This window comes from Camelina sativa, chromosome 7, assembly GCF_000633955.1.
Source record: "Camelina sativa cultivar DH55 chromosome 7, Cs, whole genome shotgun sequence".
NCBI lineage: Eukaryota > Viridiplantae > Streptophyta > Magnoliopsida > Brassicales > Brassicaceae > Camelina > Camelina sativa.
In genome coordinates this window covers 20,506,969-20,519,464 of record NC_025691.1, presented here as the reverse complement: position 1 = coordinate 20,519,464, position 12,496 = coordinate 20,506,969, and the positions used below count along the sequence as shown (strand labels likewise).

General features: G+C 33.0%; 2 protein-coding genes and 1 long non-coding RNA gene across 3 annotated transcripts in view; 1 reads left to right on the top strand and 2 right to left on the bottom strand.

Annotated features, from left to right (window-relative positions):
• The window catches only part of LOC104701673 (equilibrative nucleotide transporter 1), a 4,362-nt gene extending 3,051 nt beyond the window's left edge, over window positions 1-1,311 (bottom strand). The window contains exon 1 of the mRNA XM_010417408.1: window positions 986-1,311. Coding sequence (XP_010415710.1) covers window positions 986-1,255 — 270 coding nt within the window. The 5' untranslated portion in view covers window positions 1,256-1,311. The remainder of the gene's footprint in view (window positions 1-985) is intronic.
• LOC109125524 lies at window positions 1,997-3,219 on the top strand. Its single transcript, XR_002032577.1, has 2 exons — window positions 1,997-2,638; window positions 2,761-3,219. It is a non-coding gene; the product is annotated as an uncharacterized LOC109125524 (long non-coding RNA).
• Window positions 9,948-10,796, bottom strand: LOC104704805 (MADS-box transcription factor PHERES 2-like). The gene has a single exon (XM_010420835.2). It carries the CDS (start codon window positions 10,794-10,796, stop codon window positions 9,957-9,959), a length of 840 nt encoding a protein of 279 aa, XP_010419137.1. The 3' UTR covers window positions 9,948-9,956.

The window sequence follows — 12,496 nt, the reverse complement described above, 5'->3', positions numbered from 1 at the left end:
CAAGACGCTTGTCAAGTACCCGTTGGTGAGTCCCAATAAGCATGTCAGTATAGTAACAGGAATCTCAGTCCTGAGAAACATCGGACCATGTAAGCAACCCCAGAAGAGAGGGTAAAACAAGAGCCTGGCAATGCAACCACCAACAGCTATTTTCTCATCCATCAGCATGTAAACAGCGGTGAGAGACTTGCCAACCAAGTCAAACACGTTGTAGGCTGCAATGAGTAGCACAGGGTACCAATCATTAAGAAGCTCAGAATGAACATCCTCCGTAATGTAGCCAGGGAATATCGACAGCGTCACCATGTATAGAAGAATGATCCCGAAACCATGAGACTTGATCTTGGTCACGATCTCCCAGAGTGTCTTTCTCCACACTGATCCTGTTAAAGAACCTTTCTCTTGACTCTTCTCTTTGATTAGTTCTTCCTGTTTACGCTCTTCGTGGTACTTGATCACCGGAAGTCTATGAGCTATGTTGAACAACACAGCACAGATCACAATAACAACAATCCCCACAGCAAAGTATAGATTCGCACTCTTTCTCAAACCATCAGGGTTTTGAGGATACACAGCTTTAGTCAAGATTCTCAATAGTGAAACAAGAACACCTACAAATCCATATAATTCCCAAAACACTTCCTAAGTTAATCTAACCAGAGGTCCAGAGCAAACAAATCAAAAGAGAGATGAAATATTTACCGGAGCCAGCAGTTCCGGCGACGACAGCTTGCATATACCTCTCAGGCATTTCACCGGCGACGCCGATCAAACCTCCCTGCATAAGAGCATCACCGAGACCGGACAACGCAAGGGCTGCGGAGGTAATATCGAATCCGGCGTATAAACCGACCTGTCCTTTGACATAAACCAGATCCAAAACAGGAACCACAAGCAAGGCGATAACGAAAAGCAAGAGGCCGAGATTGATTCTAAAGCTGGCGAGGCTCTTATGAGCATAGAAGACAACGATAACGGAGAGACAGACGAGACCGACGAGGAAATAGACAACGGCGAAGATCCGATCAACGGCGGTGGAAGGGTAGAGGTAAGAGAAGTAATCGACGGCGGTAATGAAAGCGTTCCATGGAAGAAGGAAGCCAACACCGAGGGTGAAGTAGATGATGTAAGCGAAGTGGAAGGAATCAGAAGGAGCTTTTCTGGTTGATCCTTCGTGTGGATTGAGGAGAAGAGAAGTCTCCGGTCCTGGTTCCGTGTCAGTTGCGATTCCGGCGGATTTATCGGCGGTGGTCATTTTGAAATTTTGTTAGTTTTTTTTTCTCTGTTTTGGGGAATTTTGTTGACTTTGGGATTTAGTGGCCTTAAAACGGCGTGGTTTTTGTCTCTGTGTGTAATTACTTTTAACGGTGTCGTTTTATTGGCCAAGCAATAATTGGGTTGGATAGATGTGTAGCGTAGACGCATTAGTTGGAGTATATTTCTCTTTTTCTTTCTCTTTCGTTTTTTTTTGGTAATGGCCCTAAAACGTGCATTTGTTAAATAATACTTTGTATATAATTGTTTTAGATGTTTACTCTTCTCAAGTTTTTAGTAGTGGTGCATCACCATTATCAAGTTGCATTTGCATATCACATATAATGATGCTTTGTGTCATCTAAAACAGATATGCAATGCACGCTTTGGGTAGAATCAGACAACATAAAAACCAAACCAAGCTAATACAAACCCCTCGATATCCAATAAGATCAAAATGAAAGTACATACATACGGTCTCTAAGTGTTGCCATGAGAAATATTTCATATTAGAAACAAGAATACACCTTGAGTAGCATATATAAAATATGGCAGGCAAAAAAGAGTAAAGAATCTATCTATATTAATACAATAAAAATAGGATGGTTCTCTCCAGAGTTTGACACATCAGCATGGTGGAGCATTCTGGAGTTGACACCTCAATTAAAACTTGCGTCCAATCAAATTAAGGGAATTAATACAGCTCAGCCAAAGAATTGCCCCGTTGGAGCGTATTCATCTTCAATTTTGCTTCTAGAGCTGCAAATAATGTTTATTAGAAATTTAGAACAAATCAATAATTCGATGGCTAACTCTGGAAACAAGAACATCAACACCAAATTGGTCAGTTTGATCTTCTGGGTTTTCCTTTTTTCCTTTTGTTTTTGTTTATCTTTGGTGAATACGACTGTTTTCTTTTCGAGAATGTTTGATTCGGTTGTCGTGGTTCTTTTGTTTTCAATTCCATCGTCGTGGTTCTAGGGTGTGGAGTAAAGGTTATAGATTTATTGGTTATTATTGTATTTTTAGGGTTCTAACGAGTCAGCTAAATTAGTATGAAGAAACACTTTCTGCTAATTGAAATTCCCTAACTTTTTTGTATGAATGATTGCGTTTAGATACTTTTATAATGATTTGCTTATCTGATGCAATATGAACTATTTGGATATTAAAACACTCTCGTGGAATGATTATGGTATTTAATAAGGATGCTTGTGGATACTTAAGGTCTTTTTGTTAGAAGTTATAACCTATAGCGGAAAACAAGTCTGTTTTGTTCCTTTTTGTTTTTGTTTAAGGGCTTCAGGTATTACTTGGAGATGCTGGGGCTGAAAAATTAAGTCTTGTGCTGTGTTTTGTTAAAGATCAGTTTGTTGAATTCCAGGTTGGTGGTGGCATTTTTTTCTCTTTTGCTCTTTGAATTCCAGGTTGATTTTTATATTTATTTTTGTGGTTTATCTTGACTTTCTTTCATACTCTTTGTGTTGTGTTACATGAATCGTGCAGTTTTTTTCTCTCAAACAGTGGCTGTAAACGATGCCACTGTGAAGTTTGAGATATGGGATACAGCTGGTCAGGCATGATACCGTAGCATGGCACCAATTAATTATTGTCTACAGGGGTGTATCTACTGCAATTAATTAATGTCTTTGAAATTTACATTACAAATCAAGTACGAAACTCACAATCCCATGCTTTAGTCCTAAATGAGTAAATGGATTTGCTGGTCAACGGTGGACTTCAAAGTTTTAAGGCTTGGAGAAGAAATGCTTAGGTTTGCTTAACTCTTGTTTTCTATTGTCACAAGCCTCATTTAAGAGGGCGAAGAAATGGGTCCAGGAACTGCAGGCACAAGATATCGAATGGCTGAACTTGGGTTTCCGAGAAAAATATTTGGAGAAGAACAGAATGTGGTTTAATTTCATAATAACTCAATTTTATCTTATGCTTCTAATTCGATTTCAACGCATAATTATATTTTGCGTTCTTCTCCGATTTCTCAATGCCTGTTTTAAACTTCAATCATCTTCCGTCTCTTCACCGTGGTGTTTTCTCCCCTTGCTTCTCAAACAATGGCATTCAAGCATGACTCTTACAAGCCCTTTGGTGGATTCGTGTTGTTGTTGTTTTGAACTTTAATTAGGAATTTAAAAGTTGAAAGTTTTTTTAATTAAGCCAAAACCTGTCAACTCGTCTATGGTTTTTGTAATGAACTTTGATTATGTGGATTTGTCTAAATCTCGGCTTTGAGGGTATTGTAGTAGAAGATGGGTTTTTTTTTTTTCTGATTCCCTGCAAATTCAATATCTCAAGGGGTTCCTGTTTCTTATTTTCCATTGCTTGATTACTAACTTGACAGTGTATTTTGTATAAACTTATGTGTGGATATACCATGTTAACTTCAACAGTATGCGATAATTTTCTTAAATTTGATCGATACTTTTTTTTTTTGGGATTGTAAATGAAGGTATTAGGACAATTTGGTTGCCCTACGGATTAACTAATGGTGATTTAAGTTATTTATGTCGAATTCAGTGTCCCTCAAGGAAGTTCCTGTTTGAAACTGTTTACTTTTTAACTTTAAGAAAGATCACATGTGAAGTTAAAAAGTTCGGCGATCAAATAGTAAGAAAGTAGAATTTTCAACAGGCTGCTCATAAGATTGCTCCCCCCTGTGGTAAGCTTCTTTTCATCTAACTATATCTCTTAGCGAAGTTAACAATTTTTTACTTTTGAACAGTGATTTGTGCTCATTAGCTTTATGAGGAAGGGCTGCTTAAATTTCTGCCTACACATGCTGGTGTATTTGGAAATTTAGGATTGATAATAATAGTTAGTTTGTTTTATGAGTTATGATGAGAAAGCTACGAGATACTCCTTTGTGTGCTTTAGCAAATTTTCAAATTGAACGCTAAGGTAAATTTTAGTTATTTTAATAAAGTAACTCCAATCTAAACAATGCAATCTAAATTTATTTGTTTAAGATAAAATAACTTTTAGATATAATAAAATAATTTGTAGCTACATAACGTGCTTTTAAAATTATGTAAAAAAAAAGAAAAAATATTAAAATATTATTTAAATTAAACATAGTGCATGTAGTCAATAAAGTCATAGATTTCCTTGTAAATAAAACAGTTGGCGCATACGCCATCTCAAAAAACAAAGGTGAGCATATACAAATTGTCCATACAAAATAATGAGACGAAAATTTTCAATAAGAGTTTGTTATGCTACGACAATAAACAAGAATCAAAGGCAAATTTTAGAGAATGTAGGAATTAATCTATCAAAGCCGGTTTTTAATCACAGATAACTCTACGTTGCATTATTAAGAGTCACTTCAGAAAAAGGATTGTGAATTTGGAGAGCATAATCTAACAAGGGAAAGAAGCCATCTATCAAAAATGTCATTTACAAAGAGATATTCAACAATCTCCAGCACATAGACACATGTATTCCCAACAATAACAAATCTAATTATAATTTAACCATTAAATTTCACCAATAATAATCAAAATATAATGTAGGTGAAGATAACCAAGAAACAGAATAAAATTAAGTCGGAAAAAAATAATAACATCTCAGCTTTTCCAAAAAACTATTTTTGATTTAAAATATCATTTCATAATTTATGGTCAAGGTATGTAAAAAAACAGTTCTTTTAAATTGAAGTACGTATTTTATGTTACATACACAATGCGAGTTAGTTATTTTACCAATAATAAAAACCATAACATATAGAATTCATAAAATTTGTAATTATTTAATTTAATATCATCAGCCAAAATTGATTAAAACAAAACAACTAACAAAAATAATGGTGCTCCAATGCATGGTAATACAAGAAAAAAAAAACAAAATTGATCTTAGGTTACAATTTTATTATAATAATAATAAAAACCAACCAGCAACAAATAATAATAAAAACCTAAAAACAAAAATATTATCAATGAACATTGTCAAAGAAACTATACAAAAACCATACAACAATTATCTTCGAATAATTAAAATAATTTCTAAACAAAAACAATCCCGCGGCGTAGCGCAGATATTATCCTAGTATATATAAAATTACCTTTCCTCACTCCTGGTGCTGCACATCAACAACTCATTCTTTAATTTTTTGGGCATATTCTAAAACACTTATCTACTAAGCAATTCTAATTTATTTGTTCATAACACTTGAAAGATCCATCTTAAAACCAAATGTTTTACTTCTTATTTTTAATTTTGACAAAAAAAAGCACAACTAATCCTTCAACTCTCAGACCAATATATTAAAAAATCCCACAATATTAACAACAACATCTAGATCCATGAAAAAAAGACAAAAAAATTTGTTAACAAAAACATTTAGGTTATTGTAATCTGTTATACAAATTAAAACACTAAAAAAAAGTTACCTAAAAAACATTTTTCTCTGGAAACTACTTCATTTTAATACATAGGACAAAAAAAATAGAGCAAAGGGTTAATTCGGAGACCATCAACAACTTCAATACAGTATATGTCTTAAATTTTAAAAGTATAGACCAACAAGTTCATAATAAATTTAAAACAGAATTTAATTTTTTTTAGATCAAGCCACACAACAAAATTACTCACACAATAGATAATAAACAAAAACGCCACTAAACACAATTACTCAGACAATAATATAATAAAATAATGAGTAAGAGAGGTAAGGACAATACTACATAAAATCTCAATATAAAACACATAATTAACCAACAATAAAGACAAACCAACAATTAAGCCATAATACCAAAACGTAACTCCAACGCACGTCAACACTATAAAGTACATGAAAGATTATGACCAAAACAATTCAGAAGAAATATACAAAAAATGTACCAAGTAAAACCATACACCCTAGAAGAACTCCCAAATGAAATTCTCGGAGATATAATGGCACGAGTTGCTCGCGTTTCCCGCAAAAACGTAAGACATATATTGGAAGCATCACCACCACTTGCAAAGACAGTCCGAGACAATTGAGTATACAAAAATATCAACTTAAGGCCGCAAAGTATGAATCTATTATCAACAATAAATAGAGACAAAGATCTTAATGGAGAAAGACTTCGCAAGTCAAAATGTGGAGACACACTACATAAAACGAATTCAAGAATATTTTCACAAAAACAACACAGATTTAGGATTGGAATATTTACTAACAGCAGTAGTATTTACCTTTAAAAAATTGTAATGTTATGCATAGGCAATATTGTGGAAGGAAAACTCTGGTTAGATAAGCTGGACTAGAAACAAAGCAAAATAAAGACCGATCAATGCTAGAAAAAGACAAACAATCATTACATGGAGTCACGGTAACAAAAATACAACTCTATTACGCTACTTTGGCGGTTGTTCGATCAATCATCATGTGCAGCATCAATGACGTTGAATACATATGCAATAACTATTTCAAAATTTTCAATTATATTATAATTAATATTACAAAACTACCCAACTTAAAAAAATTAAATAACAACCAAACCAATGAATCACAATATAAAAACAAAAGGCAAAATAACAACCAAAATTAAATAACAAATAAAATAAAAATAAATAGATAATAAAACTTCTGCGCGTAGCGCGGACAACCAACTAGTATATATTATAAAATATGGATTAATCTGCCAGTATATGTAATTAATATATGGCAAAAAAAAGAATATGTAGTGTTATGGGGTTTCGGTCTACCAATCACAAAAAAATAAGTAAGTAATATTCATATTGTTTTCCTTTACACTGAATTTTTTCTTGAGAATTTCTTATAAATACCTTTTTGATATACCCCTTTTCAAAAATATTCATTTTTTTGGCCATTTTCATCTTTTTCCTCCTTTAATTTTAAATGATCATTTTACCCTTGAAAAATATTTTAATCAATAAAATGAAAAACAAAATTTTCCTGCCAAAAAAAATTCTGACATATTTTCCCGCCAAAAAATGTTCGAAAAAAATTTCCGCCAAAAAAAATTTACAAGATTTTTATAAGGTTTTTAAAAGGTTGGAAAACGTTTTAAAAACCTTGTAAACTTTTTTAAAAGGTTTTTAAAAACCTTTCTAAACCTTTTTACAAAACCTTTTAAAAAGGTTTATTAAAGGTATAAATTTCAAAAAAATTGGCGGGAAAATCCAATTTCATAATTTTGGCGGGAAATTTTTTTATTTTGACGGAAAAAAAAATTTGGCAGGAATTTTTTTTTTTTATGACTGTACATTCTTGCTGTCGCTCAAAGAAATGGTAATTTGGTTATTTTATACATAAAGAAGGGTATTTTGAAAATGGTCAACATGAAAAGTATTTAAAAAAAGGAACATGAAAAATGGTATTTTTGAAAGTGTCCCTTTTTTGTATGATTATTTTGTTATTTCTTAAAAATTTATTTTCTGTTTAAAAACTCTTACCATTTTGTGTCACTATTGAGATTTTATATGAAAAAACTACTAAGGTTAAATTTCATATTTATTATTTAAAAAAATTGGAAAATATATATTTTTCAAATTTATCTTTACCAAAAAAAGTATTTTTAAAATTTATAGTATTATTAGGTAAAATAAACAAAGAGCGTATAGAGGAAAGAATCATGGGGAAGAAGACACACACAAAAAAGAAAGAAAAAAAAGCCTTTATCAAAGATAGACCAAAGATAGACCAAGAAGAAAAGAAGAGAAGACGATCTTTATCGATGTCAGAATCAACATCATCGTCGTCTTTACCCATCGAGCTAACAACAGCGATACTCTTAAAGCTACCTGTGGAATCTGTTGTGAGGTCTCGTTACGTCTCGAAGCACTGGTCATCAATCACCACCGACACTTACTTCACCGATACGTTCGAGACTCGCTCCTTAACACGGCCAAGTCTTCTAATGTTTTTCAAGAACAAGGACAAAGTGTTCGTCTTCTCGTTTCCGCAGTACGATAAGAATACAAAGTCCACACAATTTGGAATTTGAATTCCAATTTCCCCATAATTTGAAAGTTCGAATCCTCGGTCTCCCCATAATGTCAAAATCGTGGTTTAGCATTGGTTTGCTGTGCTGGAAGATCTATTAACCGCATGACAATAAAACTAAACCAAATTAACCCAGAAATAAACTCGAATCAACCCGTTTAACAATACCTATTAAGCCTAAAATCCCCAAATCGGAGGAAAACCTAGAACCCTAGAAACATAAAATTCCCAATTGATCTAGAATCGAAGTTTGCAATGATGGGTTCGATTGAGCTGGAGACAAATGTTGTAGTCGTTCATTAAGAGGATAATGGGTCTGGTCCGCCAGAGGAAGGAGGATAAGGTCATCCAGTACGAGACGATGAACCTGAAGATAAAAATCCAAGGGAGCGAGACGCGTTTGAAATCAAGAAATTTGTAATGGAGTTTAGAGACAAACCTTTGATCTTTCACGATGAGTATCCGGACAGTGAGACTGATGAAGATGACGAAGCTGGTCGGAAGAGAAAGTGTAACAACATCATAAGTGGAGATGGGACTTTGTACTATCACCATAAATTCTCCAACGCCATTGCCTTTAAGGATGTTGTACTTAGCCATGCTCTGAAGACTGGATGCAACATCGCACAGTCCATGTATTATAAAACGAAGATTGCATTTAGATGTGATGGGGATGGATGTATCTCACAGTCCAGGATGCATGACAGCTCATCTCTCGATCTAATCCAACAATGCTTCGTCAACTCACTTGAAATTGTGGTTATCATCGATAAGCTATAAAGCATAGAGAATTAGAATCAAAGTTTAGTTAGAAACAACCCAAACAAATCAATCACATTACCTTAACTGATGCAACATAAGCACAACAATAGTAGTGATGGTAAGGATTGGGAGCCGACTTTGAAATCAACGCCACAATACCAGCTCCACACCAACACATCTTTGGCTCACCCATAACTCTTCTTCTTTGTTGGACATTTGATGTTCCACTTGCAGATCCAGATGAATTGCTCATATCAGAGCTTAGATGTTGAAAAGAGAAAATCGAATATGTTCAAGAGAAAAATCAAAACTAGGGTTCTAAAATTTTCAATTTGGAGATTATTCTAACTGGATATATTTCGGGTTGTGAATAACTCGAATCAGGTCTCAATTTGGTTTACTTTATTCAGTTTTTGGTTTGATCTAAATTTTTTGTTATAAATCACATTAACCAACCTTTATGGGGGACCAAGGATTCAAACTTTCGAATTAGGAGAAAACTGGATTTCAACTTCCAAATTGTGTGGATAGAGATCGAGGTTCAGAATATGTGGGTTTGTGGGCTATATGAAAGTTCTTTATATGATATTAGAATATAGCTCTCGACAATATGTAGGAATCACAGTAGCCAAATATGCTTAAAAAAACCTTCTCTATTATTTTTATTTCACATTGAATTGATGAATCCAACCTACCAGTTAAACGTATCTACTGGCTAGGTTTTTTTCTTCGATATGACCAAATTTTTAAAAATAAAATTAAGATTTTTCCTAGCAAAACATATACCTAGGAATCAAAATAACATTAAAACAACCTTAAAAGCAAAACCTTTTATTATTATTACAAAAAGAAAATAGAAACCAAAAAGATATCACTTAGAAGTTTTGTTTATTCAAATGACAAAAACACAATTACAAACGATTAAATACTTCACTTAGAAGAAAAAAACAACTCCCTTTTTAACTCTAAGTCACTTGTTGGTAGTGTTAGGAGCACCAACATCATCAGCGTTGATAGCGAGACCATCAGTTTTAGGTTGGTGATGGTTCGAGCCCATGGGATCTTCATCATCTTCAACATTAGGAATTTGATTCAAATCCAAAATCATATTTTGGTTCGAATTCAGATTCAGATTAAGATTCAAATCCAGATTCACATTCATATTGAATTGATGAATTTTCTGTGGAATCTTTCGAAAAAGTTCAATAAGAAAATCACTTTGGCGTTGAATCGATTTCTGCTGATCTTGATTTTGATTCATGTGATCATAATCTCCAACTGGGACAGCAACTGCATCTGCAACTATAGAAGGAGGTAAACGAGAAGAAGATTCACCATTCTCCATAAAGTTCTGCATCCTGTAAGTAAGCTTGTGTGTATAAGTATCAACAAAAGAACTTAAATCATGAAGATCCTTCTCACCAAGCTTATGCACATCAATCTCTCCTTTAAGACAACCAAACATAATATTTTGAATCTCAAAATTTTGGTTCTCAGTACGCAATTTTTGCAATTTCGCTTCCTCTTTAGCAATCCTCTTACGCAGAAAACCTTCTTGATCCACCATCCTTTTATTCCGATTGACCATCGGAACCTCCATAAAATCTGATATCACTTTCTCAGCACCTTCTCTTGATGGCCAAGCCTCAGGTTCTAAGGTATACGGACTGTAGATAACCGCACACATCTTGACCTCACAGAGAGTCGACAGCTCAGCAAGTTTCTTCATCATCCCTTTTTTCCGTTTGATGAAGCTTCTTTTTCTCGATGCTTCATTTTCTATAAGCGAATACTTCATTTTTCTTTTCATGTTCACTATCTTTGTTGTGTGTTTTATTTTGTTGGCATGAGGTGTTTATATATGAAATGAAAGGTACTTCTACCCATTAAGGTTTTCTTTCATTGCTTGCACATTAGCTTTAGATTTGGTTGACTCTCAAATATCATATCCGTTTTACTCCTACGTGTAGGCATTTGATTGAATATAAAACGATAACCCTATCATTTTAAAGATAGTTAGTAATCCTATTTAGATATAATACTTTTTATGGGACGTGAAGATAGAGATATTGTATTAAGAGTAATTTTTGCACTCACATATGTATTGTGAGATGTAATTTTATTTAGGATGTTACATGAAAATTGATTTAGAATATTTACGATGTATAAATCTAAATTTTGTAATTTTCAAATTAAATACTAATTTAAATGGATAAAAGTAAAGTGATAAAAATTAAGTTATAAAAAGGATAAGATTTGTGGACTAGAAAATAACAATATAGATAATGTACTATATTATATGTTATAAATATCAGTTGTAAGACATTTAAACGACCAAAACCATCTACACTCTCAATTTTTGTTCATCTATTATAGTGGCTTATACATCGATTAGTTTATGCGTCTGATTAATTAATTATGATATTTTATTCGAATAAAAAATTAACGTTAATTTATTCTACTACTACTTATATTAATCAATTTGTTAAGTGTAATTTTAAAAAGAGCCCAATAATGTTCATAGATCCATTTCTACTTTAAGTGCAGTATTAAGATTTGCATGGCTTATGGAAAATTCTCAACAACATATATATCCTTAACTTGGAAAACACCAAGTTCACCAAACCTTTTATACGGTTTACTAGAGCTTTGACTTCAACTCACAATGTTTAATTACTTCAGTTCCTCCATTCGATAAATATCACACATAAACATAGTTTCGTTTCTCTAATTCCACAAGTGGTACAGTTCAATTAGACATAAAACATCAAAAAAAAACTACAGAAAAGTAAAAAAAAGTATTTAGAAACATTACACGAGTTTGCCTCCAACCAGTGACGCTAAAGATAGGTAGCAAATGAATTCATTACAAAATAAAGTTTTTGGATGTCTTGTTTCAAATTTGAATCTCAAGCAAAACAGTACTCATCGACTAGTCCTAACAACTTGTGGTTTTGGATGTCAGACGACGAAAGAGATTAACTAACACCGAAAAAAAAAACAAAAAAAAATCGCCACACCTATGTACCCGTCCATTTTATAGTAATCAATGTTCACATACTAGTACGTCTCAGACTCGATTTTAAGTAGGATATATGGGCAAAATGTGCGTCGGACCAAAAGTGTGCCGGTCCAAACAATAAGCTAAATATTATTTAAAATTCTTTTCTTACACAATTTATTTAGTTTTGTGTATTGCCTATTTATTTCTTGACGATATATTAGAGTGTCATAGTTCAACTTACTACTCTTTTTAAGTTTCTTTCTGTCCAACTACTACTCTTTCTAATTAAGTGTTTATTTTTGATTAAATTTTCAGTTATTTTTTTTCTCTTGTATGAACTTTATCGATCAATTGCGAAGCTTCATTCACTTCGAGCCCTTCAACAAACATAACATTCAACATGGTCTATACGTTAAAAAAATGGTATACTGTTGTTGAAACATGTGTGTTAAACACACATCTTTAAGTTGTTTGCATGACCCACTGGAAGAACACTTCTCAATTTT